Source organism: Lampetra planeri, chromosome 44, assembly GCF_965212315.1.
Source record: "Lampetra planeri chromosome 44, kcLamPlan1.2.h2, whole genome shotgun sequence".
Classification (NCBI taxonomy): Eukaryota; Metazoa; Chordata; class Hyperoartia; order Petromyzontiformes; family Petromyzontidae; genus Lampetra; species Lampetra planeri.
Genome location: NC_136150.1, coordinates 9718628 through 9736174, shown reverse-complemented (window position 1 = coordinate 9736174; position 17547 = coordinate 9718628). Strand labels below are relative to the sequence as shown.

Genomic DNA, 17547 nt, shown 5'->3' with positions numbered 1-17547 from the left:
CGCCAACATTTCATCAACTGCAGAATGGAAATGATCCTTTTCTGGCAGGCTAAAGCGGTGTGAATTTAACCGAATAGGGGCCGAGTTAATTCTAGATTTGAAGCTTTCGTGACTGCAAGAAATCATACTCTTTGGTTTTTTCGGTAAAGTTACGTAGGTTAAAAGAAAACAAATAAATTAAATCACGACGTTTCGGAGGCAACACAAGCTTCTGTCTTCAGGTGAAACCGTCATAGCAAAATTGCTGTATCAAGTAAAGAGAAGTCCTAAGAGACACGACCTTATATACTAGTTAAAGCGATGGGTATTACCTTGTTATCGCGGCATCTTTTGAGGAAGGTCAGCGTCTCGATGAACTGTGACTTCTTGTCTCGTCTGTTAAAAACTCGAACAGATAAGTGAAATTCCTCCCCGTAGAGGGTATTAATTCTAGATTTGAAGCTTTCATGACTGCAAGGATTCATACTCTTTGTTTTTTTCGGTAAAGTCTCGTAGGTTAAAAGAAAACAAATAAATTAAATCACGACGTTTCGGAGGCAACACAAGCTTCCGTCTTCAGGTAAAACCGTCACAGCAGGGGCCGAGTTGCCCGTATCAATGTGATGTTCAAGGAGAGGGGTACGACCCAGATTGAATTTACTCTGGCTAAACACATCAGTGAACCTGACGATGAGTTCGCAGAGCCGCTGGCGCTCCTTGGAGGACAACGAGGAGTTCTCGTTGCACAACGCATCAATTCATGATGCGTTGGCCCTCCCCGCGCGCAACACACCCGCCACAACCCCTCCAGGGACGTCGGGAGAAGGGTCTGGGGTGGCGTGCGCCAACACAGCACCAACAGGGACAATGATCGGCGCGTGCCCCAAATTCAGGACTTGCAAAAAAGTTCCTGACCCGCCGACACGGCCGTGAAAGCACCCACAAACCCGTCGAATATCGAAAATAATTGGAGGGAGACAGGAGAATGCCTGCCTCCGGGGATTCCAATATCAATGGCCTGCGCAGCCTGAGGGGAAGCAGGATCTGCGACCCAGGAGGGACCATCACAGACTCTGTGGTCAAAGCCCAAACACTAGCGGCCAGGGGGCCCAACACAGAGGGAGATTTTAAGAAATGTAGCTGCCCCCCCCGACCAAGATGCGCACGGGCATCCTAGCCAAAAAATCAGTGCCCAAGAGGCACGGTACGGCCAAGGCCTTGGAGACCAAAATGGGCTCCCTTAATTCAATTTCTCCGATCACCACGGACGCGACAACGTGGCCCAAGATGCCGAGGCTGCTCCCATTGGCGGCCACGCAAGCCCCACGAACCGGCCGCAACGGCCCCATGCTGCGCGGCAGCAACCGAAAAACACCCTCGGAAACCATGGTGGCGGACGCACCCGTGTCCACCAGGATCCACACCTCGACCCCCTGCACGTGCTCCACAACGGCCGAGGACCTCGCAGCAGCGGCCACCATGCGATGCGCGAGGGCTCGCCACTGGCGAGTCCATCTGGGCCACCCAACAGACCGGCGCAACCTCCCGGGGCACGAGTCGGACCTCACAGAGATGGGCCCTTGAGGATGGACCCTAACCCCGCTAGATGCATGAGGTGAAGGGAGCGGCCATGCAATGGATGCGTCGTGACTTGCCTGTGGCCCCGAAGGTCCCGCCGCCGGAGAGCTGCTCGCAGGTGGGGAGGCCTTGACGAAGGCCCCGGGGGCGTTGTTGCAACCCCGCTCGAAGTGGCCCTGCAGGCCACAACGGAAGCAGGTGACCTGCCCCCTGACCTGCGAACGAGGAGGGCCTGCTCGCCACGGCCTCTCTGGCCGGCGAGCAGCGCCACCCTTCCCCGCGTCGGTTGTAGGTCGCCACGGCTGCGAGGGCGTCCTCCTCCCGAGGCTCCGCCACCACTGCAGGCGCCGGAGCCCCAGCGCACGCTGCCATCGCCGGTGGCCGCCGCAGCGCCAGATGCGCTTGAATATTCTGCGCGACGGCCAATGATGTAATCTTGGACTCCTCGGAGATGGACAGCGCGATGCCCAGCTCCCCCGAGAGGATCAACAGCCTCTCAAGGGCCAAGGAGTCCAGCGCTCTCCCCTCCAGTTTGGGGTACGCAGCATCGCCTTGTCCGCCGGTGGGATGGTCAAATATGTCTGCAGTGCCCTTGCATCCAGGCACGTTGGCAGCACACGCAGCGCCTCCTCCTCAGGCCAGCGCACCGACTGATAGGCCACATCAAAGCAGGCCTGGAAGTCGAACCAATCGCCCCCCTTCGTGATGAACGGCGCGACAGGGGGCAACCGGCGCAGCCGCAGATGAGCCGACCCATCCCCTGGCCCAGACTCACACACCTCGGTGCCCGTCGGCGCCTCTACGGCTGCGGCCGCCACGCTGGGACGCGGAGCCCCGGCAGCCCCGGCCGCCCGTGGGGACGTCCCTGCGCGATCCGCATCCGCGGCCTCGGCGAGCCTCGCCACCGTGGCTCGCGGTGAACCCGCGTTCGCATCGGCGGCGACATGCGGAGCGGCGGCGCCCATGGGCGCGGCTATAACAGGTGTCATGGCGGCGACTTCTGGCATTGCGTTATCAATGGTGCCCGGTTCCGGTGTCGCATGAAAAATGGTGCCCGGCGGCGGCGTCGTGTGCAAGATGGCACCCAACTGCCGCGGCGTGCCCGTTGGCAAAATGGCGCCAAGTTCAAACTTGGCGGGAGACGCGTCGTCGTCAAAATCGCGATGTCTTCCACCATCATCGCCCGCCGTGTGTATGCGCACTCCCACCTCGGCCACCGCGACGGTGAGCTGCGCCATCGTAAGCTGGAGCAGCTCCAGCTTGGCCGCAATGTCGCGCCACACATCAGATGGTGGCAGATCAGCTCCTCCGGCCTCCGCCTCCTCCGGCTCCAACCGAGCCACCTCCGCGGGGCGCGTCTCTGGGGCCCCGATCTCCGGGTTTTTCGTCAGGTCGCCGGAACTGCCGTCCTCTTGGTCGGCCTGCACCCCAGGCGTGATCTTCCGTCTCGCGCCGGATTTGGACATGGCTGCAAGCGCGGAAGCCACTTTCGACACCAGTTGTTGAGATGTGAAGCACGACACGAAGGCAGATCTTCTTAGGGGCTCTCGCCAACTGTTTATTAAGGGCTTACGCCTAACCATTGATGGTTAATATAATTCTCCCCAAGGGAGAGGGTACTGGGAATTCCCTACACCCACCCAGGCTATTCGGGCTCTACACCTCTGCACTGACCGAGGGATCAGCCAACTCGGCCAGCCGGGTAAAGTAGCCGCCCTAGCCTGGTGACGGGTTCCAGCCTATATACCCCAGGGGGACATAACGTCATCGTACCGGAAGGTCCGCCTGACGTCACGTCCTGTGATGTCACTCAGCCGGAGGCGAGCGTGACATGACGTCACTAACTACTACTCTACACATGTGCTGACCATTACACTAATTAAGAGAACATTATCACGATTATGATGACAGCTACACAGCCCTGCATTTAACACGCATGGCTCATAATACATTACATTAAGATAACTGCTGAAAACAAAACCACACACATGAACAAACATGCCCTACAAAACACATGTCTATGCAAACTTGCCAGTACAGGTTCGACTGATTCACTCACCCACCCATGTACACTCACTCAGCCACTCACTCACACACTCATATATTCACTCACACCCACCGACTAATCTAATCACTCATACAATTACCCACTCGCCCGCTCACTCACTCACACATTCATCCACTCAACCACCATCAACGCTGGTCAAATCAACTGGCGGGCTTGCGGTCTGTGACATCTCAGGATAATTGAAACCCCATAATTAAAGTGAGCTCACGCATCGTCATTTGTTTACGAGTGATTGTAGGACAACTCCCAGCTCACTCGACCTGCTGGTTTGGGAGGGACACGTGAGCCGTCCCCGGGGTACGATGAATCGGGACGACCGCCCGGGGCCCCGCACTTTGCGGGGTGGGGGGCGCGCTTCGACGTGGTGTAAGTTGCTCAGTGCCCCGCACCCCCCATCCCCACTATGCACTGACCTGGCTGCTGTGACGATGTTTGTCCAGGCACACGCGGTTCGAGAGACATCATCCATCATCACCCTGACAGCCGTGAGGGAATACGCCCGAGATGGCGTCCAACAGTGGAGATGCAGAGAGATGAGTTCAGCTCTGTCGATGGATCGTCGCGCACCGCGAGACCCGAGGATTTGGCGATGGATCAGTAAGGCCGTCGTCCAGCAGTGGATTGACCATGGATGATTATTGATGATAGAGCGATTATTTATGGCAGGGGTGATTATCCAGATGGGTGTGGGAAGATAAGTACTGCTGCTGCACATGGCTGCCTGTAATCCAGCACTGTGAAGGCAGCGGCTAGGGTTGGTGGATCACGCACGCGCACACACACAGATGTTGTTGTGAACCTCCCTTCAAGGTGGACGTCGAGGAGGAGTCCTACCCTGCCTGGCTCGGCAAGAGAAGGCAGTACTGCAACAACAAAAAGTGGCCTTCACTTATTCCATCAGTACGGGATACAGTGTTTCCCCCTCGCATGCGTGGGTTTTATCCGGTTTCCTCCCGCATGTAAATAATTATGAATTGCCTGATAACATCTGAGCATATAGAGGATCGCAAAAACTTGGTTTTCAATTCGTCATGTGATCTATTTGTTGTAGTTCTTTGTTCCGATGTTTGCTTTGCTTTCGATATTTCCGTGACCCGGGTCACTCCTGCAAATACGGCTCGACCCTGCTGTCGTGCGTTCTCACCTGGTTAAAACAAAATTAAAACAACAATGACGTCATTCATTAACCACAAACCCATTTGTCACGAAACCTGAAAAGTGTGCAGAAGAAGCATTGCGGGAGGAGACGCGTGCCGATAAATGACGTTGGGAGGAGACAGAAAGTGGAAATACGTGCATCAGGTTTCGCTCTGAGAATTATAGCTTGGGGCAGGACGCGTCAAGGACAGCGACGGAGCGGCCGACGAGGAACAGGAGAGGAGAAGGAGCGGTCAAATGTCGTGAGTGCCGCCGGTTATTGCGCGGGCGGATTGCTGCTGCTACATCGCGGACTCGAGATATGTGGTGGTGGTGGGGGGAGCGGGTTGGTGGCCTTCATCCAGCAGTGGATTGACCATGGCTGGCTGACGTTTCTGATGATGGTGTTGATGAGGATGTTGATGATGGTGTTGATATTTGTTGATGATGGTGTTGATGAGGACGTTGATGATTGTGCTGATGATGATGGCGTTGATGACGGTGTTGATGACGTTGTTGTTGGTGATGACCCTACGGTGCCTTCGGCAGGCCTCCGCTAGCGCCGCCGAGACCATCGACTCATTGCGAAAGAATTCGAGATTTTTTTTCCGGGGGGCGGGCGGGCTGAGAGGGGAGGAGTGGGGGGGGGCAAATCCCTTTCCTGTCAACCACAAGCAACCCACCACCACAACCAACCACGTCACGGCCGCGTAACGTACAGGCGGGGCTTGCTGCCCATACAGTGCAGTGAGAGGCACCAACCATGCATTGACGTAAGGGGGCCCTGCGTTTAAAGATTACTGATGGTGCGGATGCCGATTAGAATGCCTGTAGGCTGACTGCAAGTATCGGCCATCCTCCGACGCGCATCATCAGCCACCGAGCCATCATCAACAACAAGCAAACAAACAACGGAGGGCGGCATCGCTGTCCGGATCAGCACCACGCGCCTCGGTGCAATTAGCGGGGGCGGAGAGAGCCAGAGATCGGTATCCATCATCATCGTCGTCGTGGAGAGCGAGACGTGGTGAGTGCGTGTGTGTGTGTTAGTGCAGCGGCTTGCGCTACGAACCCGGCCACCCGAGTTCGATTCCCGCTCACGGCCACCAACACCCAGTGACAATGATCTGCACCGGTCCTGGGCCTCCCCTAGGTCGACTCGGCCTCGAACGAGGTAGCTGATGCGGTGTGATAAACATCGCCACTGGGGGAGACAAAGGCGGCCGGGCGTGGTGCTGGTTACCTGCCCCCTCGTGCGCCGTGTTGGCCTTCGTAGGCGCTCGCCAACAGCACTTGCCCCACCAGGCTGTTACAGGCCACACGGGGGATCTTTGTCTTTGTGTTCGTCTCGCTGCTGCGTGCGCACGCGGCGAGTGAAGTTCAATTGCACGTGACGTCACGCGCTGGCGATCTTTGTCTTTGCATAAACCACGAAGAGCCGAAGGTTCCTCGCCCGCTCGCAGCCCCCGTGCAGCCTTCACAGAGCGCGTCTGTGAGCGAGGGGCGATCTACGAAGGCCGGAACGCAAACACCACGGTGGTTGTTGTTGGTGGTGGTGGTGTCGGTGTGTCCAGCATCCCACCGCGCCAGCCGCCTTTTTCTCCCCGGCGTGCGATGTTTACACAGCAGGTGCTCGTTTGTGGCTGAGTCGACCTTGGGGCGGGGTTGTCCCAGGAACTGGTTGAGATCATCGTCACTGCTGTAGATTGGCCGTGAACGGGATGCGGAACTCGGGTCGCCGGCTTCATCGCGCAGCGCGCTGACCGCTGCGCCACCGCTCCCCATGAACGCTCACACGACATGCGTGAGACGCACGCATGTCGTGTGAGCGCGGTGGCGGGAGCGGGTAGCGCTTTGCTCCGCGGAGGATAGAGAATGGCTGGTATCAATGATTATAATTATTGTTGTTGCGTATGCGTAGACGCATTGCACGTAGAACGGCGTGCTGCCTGCTGGCGAGCTGTATGTGTCGCGTCTATGTATGTCGACATGTCAATCCACTGCTGGATGGTGGCTTCCAACGCCGTGGGTTACCCGAGCATACTTCACCACGGCTGATTCGTCTGTGCCAGGCTGGTAACATCGGGGGAGCATAGGACGCAGGAGCTCGGTACGGTACAACACTCGTGGCTGCGCGCTGCCGTTCTGCTGCCAGCGGCAGGAAGCCTGCAGCTGCAGCAGCAGCTTTGTTGTTCTTCACGACGGTCACCCATGCACGCAGCGTCCCGGCGGGTTACGCATTGCGTGCGTGCGTTCGAAGTGACCGGTTGGGCACCAGTTGGGCACCGGTTTTTGTTTTACTTACACAGCCTCCCTTCTGCTTCTGTCCGCCCGGCAGGACTGCATGCGTAAATAGGAGCGCAAGTCAATGTTTTATTGGTAGGTCGTGCCCAAATATATTCCTGCTGTATATTTGTAGTTTGCATGTCTCTCTCTCCCCTGAGCGATCATTTGTGATCAGGTCGCTTCTGAAAAAGAGCTGTGTAGCTTAGTGGGGGCTTACCTGGTAACCAAAAATAATGTATCGCTCGCCACTAATGTTAGCCGTGGCCCCGAAATCGATTCAGGTCGTAGGGTTCATGACACAGTGCGCTAACCACTGCTCTGCCAGGTGTTGTTGGTATTTAACGCCATTATTTTGAATCTATGATGTAAAGCTCTTTGTCTTTTTTTTGGTGTCAAATTACCGGTTGCTTCTGGGCCACGTTTGCTTAAATGCATCCATTGGGGTCAGTGATTTGTTCTCCGCCGTGCTTATTTTTGCGCCGTGTATTAGTTTCGCGTCAAACTCGAACCCGCGTCTAACAGAGGGCTCCTTGCCCTTAAACCATCTGGGCAGTTCACCAGCTTTGGTTTCCAGTGAGCCCAATGCTGCTGATGAGGCACTGCTTGTGGACGAAATCTGCCCAGTTTTGCTCGTTTTCAAACCCAACGCTGCTGTAATTACAACACTTCTATAGAAGGTCGTGCGCAGGTGGTTCTTTCGGTAAAGTCACGTAGATCTAAAAATAATAATAATAATAAAAAGTTTTAAATCAAAATGTATAACTTAAATTGTATTTATTGTTGTGGCCACGAGGGTTTTTGTTGTTGTGGTAGTTGGTTGTAACTTTTAGTCGCGTACAATTCCAGTTTTTGGGCAAGACAAATCAGCAACCATTGAACGTTATCATCACACCGGCTTTGTCGTGTTCACAGTTTTCGCTTGTTGTTGTTGTTCACCTTTTGCTGTTTCCGTTGTTGTCTGTGACCCTGAAGACGCCGAGCGTCTGGCAGGTCACCCCCAAACCCTCTCCTGCTCTCATCGCTGCTGCCACCTGCAATCATTGACAGCTCAGAGGCAAGAGGAACCGATTGGTGCCAAGGGAAAAGTACCATTGAATAGGAAGATTAGTTCAGAGTGAGAGGGGGTCTATCACAAGCACCCGTAGGGAGCCAAAGAGCCACGCGGTACACCCATCATCACACCCCCTTTATATACCCTCTGCCCCCCACAGATCTTATTAATTCCTTCTTTCCTGCCAAATATATCGCATCCAGTCCTCTGCTAATCCCCTTCTCGGCCACGTTTCCCCACCTCCTTTATTTAATTAATTTGGAGTGCGTCTCCGTGTCCTCGCCTAACCCCAAACGTGTCCAACAACACGACCCTTGCGATAGTTACCCGAGCTATCAGTGATCGCCAATTGAGAAATCGGGGCATTAGTTTAACGCTGCTGTCGAATGATTCGTACCCAGTAAAGAGTATTGCACAAGGAGAATCACAGTACTCAGCGATTCTGTGTTCAGTGATTAGCGTCGAACAAGAACGATCGAGTCGCGAGTGACGAGTGATTTGCACCCAGTAAGCAGAGTCCAACGCGGTTGCTCGTCCACAGCTACTAGCGCTACAGGAGTGAAGACCGAATAGGGACATTGCTCAAATAATACTGAGTAATTAGTAGCAAGTGGATCGCACGGAACAGTCGAGCGATTGGTACTCCAGCGCCGCGCCGCGTCAACCTAGCGGCGGTGGGGGACCGCGAGAGCAATGGCCGACATGAACGCCTCCTTCTCTGCGGGGCCGCCGCTCGGCGCCAAGCTGGAGCCCCAACAACAACCCCCACCAGCGGCGGCGGCGGAAGTGGCGAGGGGGGAGGAGGAGGGAGGAAGCAGCGGCGGCCCTCCCAGGCCGGCCCCGGCGGAGCTGCCGCCGCCGGAGCCGGCTCAGACCCTGGTGTTCGTGGATGCTGAGACGACGGGGCTGCCCGAGAGCCGGCCCCGCGCCACCGAGCTCTGCTTCATCGCCGTGGACCGCCGCGGCCTGAGCGTCGCGACGAGGACCGACGAGGGCGTGCCGCTGCCTCCTCGCGTCCACGACAAGCTCACAGTGAGGCAACTTCCACCTTCACCCGCGCGCCCCCCCTCAAGCGAGCTGAAATCACAACAGCCTGGCGACACGGTGTCGGTGTCATCACGAGTGCCGTCACCACCGTAGTCATCGGCACCAACACCCGTGGCTCCCGACCGAACTCGTTTGGCCACGTGTCTGGCAGCATCGGGCCTTGCGTCGGAAACATTTTTGCCCAGATCACTTACATGATTGTACGTGCGTACGGTGCTCGTACCGCTACACGTTATTCGACATCCGAAGTTTCGCTCCAGCACATGCTAGGAGCTTCTTCAGGAACCACAAACGCCACCGCGTGGGGGGGGGGGGGTTCCGCGGCCGTGCCTCTCGTGACTCTCACGTGGTTTTCCGGATGCGTGACGCGATTCCGGCAGGCGTTTGGAAAATTGCGTTTTTGCCCCGGCAGTTTTGCATGGAGCCCAACAAGGTGGTTGACGCGGAAGCCGGGAGACTCACCGGGCTGACCAACGACATCCTGGCGCAGAACCGGCGGCGCCCGTTCGACGCTCGCGCGGCACGGCTCGTCCTCGACTTCCTGGCCCGGCAGGCGCCGCCCGTGTGCCTTGTGGCGCACAACGGCATCCAGTTTGACTTCCCGCTGCTCAAGGTGCGGCTGCCACCGGCCGTGACTAATTCCGTCACCAGCACTGTCACCATCACCAACATCGACACCAGCACCAACACCGACACCGTCAACATCGCCAACATCGACACCATTACCAACACCGTCACCATCGCCAATATTGACACCGTCATTGTCACTAACATCGACACCGTCACCATAACGGTCACCAACACCGACACCAGCACCATCACCAGCACCGTCACCATGGCCAACAAGGACACCGTCACCAGCACTGTCACCATCACCACCATCAACACTATCACCAAAGTTACCACGGTCATCACAACCGACACAAACGCCGTCACTAACGCCGTAACCATTACTCCACGCCATTGTGTGCTAGGATGAGCTGTCGAGCGTGGGGGAGATGCTGCCGCCCGGCACGCTGTGCGCCGACACGCTGCCCGCCATGCGCCAGATCATGGCTCACAACTCCCCGTGGCCGACCCCCGAGTTGGCGCAGCCGCCCCCCGGCGAGCACAGCCGCAAGCGCAAGCTCCTGGCCCGGGGTCGCGGCCGGGGTCGTGGCCGGGGCTACGCGAACGACTACGGCTACGAGGACACCAACTCGCACAGGAAGGTGAGCCGGCGTGGTCGCAGGTCTGAGCCGGTGCGGTCGCGGTTCTGGCGCCATTTTCGCGTCTCCAGCTTCGCGTTACCGGCTCCCGACTTTCCAGTTCCGGATTTCCAGCTCCGCATTTCCGGCTCCGAGATTCCTGCTATCACATTTCCGTACCCATTGGGCAACTTCAGTCGGACCCCGATATTCATCTCATCAGGCTAGGGCCCCGAACATTCCGGGCCACTCTCACTTCACGGGGTCACGCGAGTTCCCATACGTCAGAACTTCCCACCGCTGCCACCACACGTGAAGGCGCACATACACGGGAACGCACGTGAGTCCCTTGCATTACAACGTGCCGGCCGTTTAAACATATCTACCCCGTGTTGTCTCTCCCTCCCTCTCTCGCTGCTCCCCACCACCACCACCGTCACCGCAGGTGGCGTTCGGCAAAAAGAACAAATTCCGTCTGGGAGACATCTACGTGCAGTTCTTTGGCCATGAGCCGCCGGTGGGCTTGCACAACGCAGAGACCGACACGATGGCGCTGCTATCGATAGCGCAGCACTGCGCGCCGCAGCTCCTCGCCTGGATGGACCAGAATGCTCGCCCCATCGCTGACGTGCAGCCCCTATACCAGCCGGCGCCCCCCAAGGACGGCGCCAAGAAGGAGGAGGGTGAGGAGGACGATGACGTCATCGTCCTCCTGTGAGCCATGTCTGTGGGGCCGCCCTCTGTCGCTCCACCTTCGTCGTTTTGGCGGAGTTTTTTTAATGTACATCTGCCCTCATCCACCAGTGGATCGGAGGGGAAAAAAAGGTCTCTGCGCATGTAACTAAGCTTCTCACGGTTACGTGCAACCCACCTTTGCCAAGCTGTGCTTGACCGGAGTGGTGAGGTACGGTAAAAAAACAGCCCACGACCGTTCATGGCGTGGGGGAGGCCCTCATCCAGCAGTGGATTGACAAAAACGGCGGCACGAGGTTTTTGTGCAGTTCAGAGGCCACGTGGGTCGTTAGTCATCGTCACCATCATCATCTATGATCAGTCCACTGCTGGTTGAAGGCCTCCCCAAGCCGTCTCCATCTGTCACACGAGTGCGATGGCTGTTCATCGATTGCTCGATAATTGTTTGCGGAATCGAGCGACTCAAATCATCGGAAAGCCCCGATTATAATCACAGCCACAGGGTGGGTGGCTCAGTGGCAGTCCGAGCGGCTCGCAGCCCGAAGGTAAAAGTGAGTACCACTCTGGGGAAGTTAACAGCGGTTGTCCTGTGGAGGGACTGACCCCCTCCATAGGAATGTGGAATTTCCACCGCTCGCTTCGCAGAGCTGTAAACACGATGAGATGAGCACCAATGCCTCGTTGCTCACTGAAGCAGAAGATCACTCTGAAACCATCACCACGGTCCTCCTTCTCAGCCAAAACGTCCCACTTACTGCTGGTTGGTCAACAACATTGCCTTAAAAAATATATAACAGGTGACGTTTCAGGCTATGGCCCTTTTCATGGCACATTACTGTTGGGGTCAGCTGCTCGGATTTGCTTTCTCCACGTGCTTGTATTACATGGCCCTTCTCCAGTTACATCCACTACTACTATCCTTGCATAGAGATCCATAGACTTACATAGAGACTCAAACACTTTCATAGAGTTATACAGAGATCCATAGACTTACATAGAGACCGAAACACTTAAGTAGACTTATACAGAGATCCATAGACTTGCATAGAGACCCAAACACTTTCATAGAGTTATACAGAGATCCATAGACTTCCATAGAGACCCAAATACTTACATAGACTTATAAAGAGATCCACAGACTTACAGAGACTCAAACACCTACATATAATTACATGGAGACACATAGACCACCATAGAGACCCGTAAACTTACACTTTATTGTAGGCAGTAGTTTCCTACAGTTTTTAAACGTTTTGAATCTGCATATCACTTCAATAGCAAGCAGAAGAGCTCTTGTTATGTATTTTAGAACTGTACTGTCAAATGAGTTGTTTTTTACTAGACTCGTATTGTAGGTAAACATTATGTCGTTTACGATAATGGCATTCGTGCGTAGCGTTTTCCTTTAATAGTGGCGTTCACAATGCGTGTAATCGTCTACTGGTGTAACGATCGTAGTCTTAACTTGAATAGAAAACGCCTATTACCGTTTTTTTGGGATTATAAGATGCACCTTTTGTTGCGTCTTGTAATCCGGCAGGTGTGTGTGTGCGAGTGTGCGAGTGTGTGTGTACGAGCGTGCATGGCAAGTGCACTCTCCACATGCTAACCACAGTGGCACCACTCCCCGTGAGCGGTGGCGCAGTGGTCACCGCACTGCGCTATGGACCCAGCGTCCCGATTTCGATTGCCGCTCACACCCATTAACAGTGGTGACTATTTTAACTGGTCCTGGACCTCCCCGAGGTCGACTCGGCCTTAAATAAGTACCTGGTGCTGCGTGTAAGCATCAGCACTTGGTAGACAAAGGTGGCCGGATATGGTGCTAGCCACCCAATAGGTGCTATTCGCTACCAGCACTTGCCCCAAAAGGTCTATTAGGGATATCAGGGGGATTTGGTCTTGTGTGACCAGTGCACTCCCCATGTGCTGCTCTACGAACCTGGTGACCCGAGTTCGATTCCCAACTCACTACCAATAACAGTGGTGAATATTTAAACCAATCCTGGGCATCCCCTAGGATGACTCAGCCTTAAACGAGTACCTGGTGCGGTGTGTAAACATCAGCACTGGGGAGATAAAGCCGGCCGGGCGTGGTGTATTCGCCACACCACTTCCTCGTGTGCCACAGTGCCGCCCTTCATAGGTGCTGCTGCTACTCGAGAACAGCACATGCCCCAGCAATCTGTTGAAGGCTACACGGGGGATCTCTGTGTGACCAGAGTCGTACGCCTTTTTACTGGCACCGGGCATGCATTCGGGGGTGCGTCTTACTTTCCGGAGCGTCTTATAATCCGGAGAATTCTGGTTATACTTACGTTTCAGTTTTACCTTTGACAAGCACACTTTTACAAAATGCCTACAACGTAGCGCTATTTCGTTTTTTTTTAAAGCAGCTTACACTCAAATATGGATTGTTTCAACGAAAATGGTGCTGATCATATGTCGCATTATCCCATAAAGTAAGACAAAAATATTTTTTAAACAAGATATTAATGATTTTAAATCGGTACTATTTTTGACAGACCGATGTACACACACACACACACCCGTAAATATATGTAATGGATTTTTAATCACAATGTAATTGTGATTTAACCGTGCTTTTGCTGTCTAATTGTACGTGAGTTGAAAAAAAACCCATATGAGTCATGATGCTTAAAATATTGCCCAAACGACACCCGGCTCTTACGTTGTAGCGACAGGCTGTAGAACGAATATGGCACACACTCAGCATGCGTGTATGGTCGAAGTGGCGTTTGCGTTCCCTCGGATTGGTCTTTGCTCTCGAGTGTGTTGCTTCTGATGTGAAAGTCAACAGCTGAGAATCTCACTCTGCGCTGTTCACATTCAGCGGCTGCTCAGGATCCCCCCCTCGTCTTCTCTGCCTGCGGCTGTGCCTCGACCCCAGCGGTTCTCAGCCTCGGGGGGTACACGTGGCAATTTCCCAGAGGGTTACGTGATGTGATTTATAAACGTGCAAAATTATACCATACGTGAGGGTCACTGGTGAATAATCACGTTGTATGAATCTGTCAATATAAATAACTGCGATAAAATGTAACCGTATGGTAACCTAGAACGATATAAAAGACCTTTGTAAACTCATTGATCGTAATGTTGCTTTACGAGAGTGACCAGCGAGCACGATCAAATTACGTCATGCGTGCAGAGCGTCTGTTACCAGGTTGTTAGGGATACCTCACAAAATGGACATTTGGTCAAAATATTGATGTTTATTATTCATACATTTATTTCTCCGAACCACAGTGGGTCAGGCAATGGAGGTACTCGGTTGAAACAAAATCCAACGAGGGGGGTAGCGCAGTAGCCAACCAAGGTTCAAAACCACTGCTCTATACTCTGTGCATCGACTGTGATGCACGTCTCATTCTTCTTGTTCTATACTCCTCCACTGTCCCACTTCTGTTGTAATGTGCACTGATGCCTACTTTATTGAGGGGGGGGGGTGCGATATTGGCACTTAAAATATAAAAAAACATTTTATCAATTCATTTCATTTTTGGTACGTGCCCAGTGAATGCCTGAGATGTTCTCTCCAAACTCACGATGGCTTCAGTTTTAATGGGCGAATGGATGAAACCAGGAGGCCGTGACCTTGACGGGAACAAACTTTGAGTGGCGCACTCGAGTAGATCGGGCAAACGCGGAACGTCGTGAGCCAAGGTCGGCCCGGCGGTTCCAACCACACGCCAACGCCGTGAGCCAATAGCGCGTTTATCTTTGGGAGCTGCAGTGCCAGAGGTTTGTTTCAAGAACCCGATTTTTTTTATCGCTTTTGCCGCCTAGTTTTTTGATCATTACTATATATTGTTTGTTCGTCTCGTTCGTTTTGTATTCTTGTTCAATCCATTCGCCTAAATACGTAACTTTAGCATGTCGACTAATTTCTTAAATATTGTCCACGTCGCTGATAGCCTGCGGTACACGTGCGGCACGTGACAAGCTAGTTACATGACTGAGGAGCAGTTACCACAACCAAAGTGAGAGCAAGTATGGAGAATGTGGCGTGCCAGGTGTGAAAATATCTCTTCTGGGTTGCTAACACAGACAAGACCGACCTGTTTACACGTAATTCGTAATCGATTCTTACCCTCGCATATGCAAGTATCATGAGCATAGGAATCCATTTCAATTGCCTGGCCGCTGTGTTGTTGTCGTCGTCGTCTGCCTGCCCATCTCGTGGTGACCGAGCGACACCAGAAGGAGGTCTGTGGTGTCATTCACTCGCTCACCGCCGGTCAGTCACCAAATTAACAGAGGGGTTTTTTTGGGTTAGATCGCGTAAATAAAAATGTGTCATTAAACCCACCACCAGCCAAATAGGTTTGTCACGTAAACAAAACATTCCAATTAGCTACTAGTTCACCCTTAAGGATTAATCGCCTTATACCTCGTTCATCGCTACCATGGTGACCGTTCCCATGAACTTCACTCATTTATTCCTCCACCTGCGTTGAGGACTCGGTTCTATAAGACTGACTGCTTCGTATCATCCACACTGGTCCAACCATCAGACTGCAGGTCAAAATAACACCTTCACACCCACCCACTGACCAGACTGCAGGTCACAACACTTCCCTCGCACTGCTCCGCTCTGGAATACATTCCCATCATCTCCAATCGCAAGTTCGTATCACCTTTAACCGTTCTAGAAAAGTATTAACTCTTCCCTTTTAATAACTCAAAGTGCCGTTTTTTGCTGGAGTTTTTTTGGGCCTGTTCTCAGCAAATGTGATTTTAAAATATACACGCCGATCTATTCTGGATCCGTTCCCTGTGATGGTGCGTGACTGGCCACTGTGGGCCAATTATGGGAAGAAATGTATTAATAAAAAAAACACGGCTCCCGTCAGAACACAGAGCTCCCAACATCCACTCGGCTGCGACGAGGTGGCGGGGAGATAGTGGTAAAGCAAGCGTTTGTGAAGCCATCTGTGCATAGCTTCGAGTGCCTCCCGGTCTTTTTGCACGGTGGGTTTCCTCTCCGGGGTTCCTCGCACGTGAAGCCAAACTCTCGTTACTTAACGGGATTGGTCAAACGTCACAATGTGGCAAGACCCTCGTGACTCAAGTGAGGCTTCTCTGGATGTAAACAAATGAAGAGAATCAAGAAATACATGAAATGATGACGTTGCTACAAATCAAAGCAAATTAATTCCTGCAGAGAGTAGGGAGTTGTAGTCTCACGTAACGTTTTTTGTTTTAACCATCGTTTTAACAAGCTGCAGTAGAATCACAAATAATTAAGTGCATTATTAGTTGACGTAGCGTGCAGTAATGCTTGCCACTTGCCGTGTTACATGTGCAGTATTTTTAACGTGCTGTATTCCAATGTACTATACTTTTTAATTAACCTTTTTTTTCTCCGTATTACGAGAATAAATTACACTAACAGATTCCACGCGTGCCCTTTCTTTTGTGTGAATGCTGGGTAAGGTCACCGAGCCAATGAGATTGAATATTGTAATGGTATATTGTATGAGATTATATATTGTATAATGAGATTGGACATTGAGATTGTATATTTCCTCCACCTTATACGACTGCCGAGGTTTGCGCAGTTGTGCTGCTGCTTCACAGCTCTCCGATTTATGTTCGGGTTGTACTGAGTGTTCGGCACGATGTCCGACGTTTGGCTCCACGTGCCAGGAGCTACTTCAGAACCTAAATATTCAGCAACTAAGATGCTTGCAGTGATATATAAACGCGCCACCACGGTGGCGAAATGTTAACTACCTCGCCCGAGAAAGAGTTTGTGAGTCCCATCCCGACCCTGACTCCTGTATATTTGGAGTTTGCGTATTCTGTCTCCCCGTGGTCGCGAGTCCTCCGGTTTTTCCTTCCACATTTAGAATCAACATACATTTCGAGTATTTGGCTGCAATAAATGTCCACGTGATAACCCACTTTGTTGAGCTATCATGTTGCCAGGTCACTTCTGAAAATGAGCTATATAGCTAAGTGGGCCTTACCTGCTAAAATAAAATATAATTTGACAGTATGATTGTTTGCAGGCCGTTTCAAAGCGGGAGACCTCACGTGGCTGCGGGTCACGGGGTCAAGCAAGATGAGATACCTTTACCCAGCAGTGGATGGGCAAAAACGCGACTTAGTTATTTTATTGAGTATATACAGTACAGGTATTCCTCGATTTACGCAAGGGATGCGTTCTTCAACAACATGCGTAAATTGGAAATGGCTTTACCAATTAATGTGTAGTGACACAGCGCAAACTCCTGTACAGCAGCTGCAACTGCAGTTAGACACTTAGCGCACACGCCGTTGAGCAGAGACATGGGTGTGCCATCAGGGCGGAGGAACTGGGGCAAGGGTCACGGTAGACCTCGTGGGGAGGCCCCTGGAACCCTCTGGTGGGTTCAAGAAGGGAGGCGCGGCGAGGGCGGAGCCAAGCCGCGCCGAGGGGAAAAAAAGCAGCGGAGAGCGAGAGCTCCGGGCTGCCGGTTCTGGGAGTGGACTCATCTCGTCGTTGCTGTCGT

General features: G+C 53.2%; 1 protein-coding gene across 5 annotated transcripts; it reads left to right on the top strand.

The window, feature by feature from the left end:
* The first annotated feature begins 4928 nt into the window (after positions 1 to 4928).
* Positions 4929 to 16447, top strand: LOC144732925 (three prime repair exonuclease 2-like). 5 transcript variants are annotated; one of them, XM_078614592.1, is made up of 6 exons: positions 5426 to 5789; positions 6199 to 6326; positions 8021 to 9131; positions 9559 to 9759; positions 10121 to 10357; positions 10779 to 16447. In XM_078614592.1, exons 3-6 carry the CDS (start codon positions 8793 to 8795, stop codon positions 11049 to 11051), a joined length of 1050 nt encoding a protein of 349 aa, XP_078470718.1. In that variant the 5' UTR covers positions 5426 to 5789; positions 6199 to 6326; positions 8021 to 8792; the 3' UTR covers positions 11052 to 16447. The 5 variants fall into 5 exon arrangements, with proteins under 5 accessions (XP_078470720.1, XP_078470718.1, XP_078470717.1 ...); XM_078614591.1 differs by having other exon boundaries at positions 6199 to 6391; XM_078614594.1 differs by lacking the exons at positions 5426 to 5789; positions 6199 to 6326 and adding an exon at positions 4929 to 5025.
* Positions 16448 to 17547: the final 1100 nt, after the last annotated feature.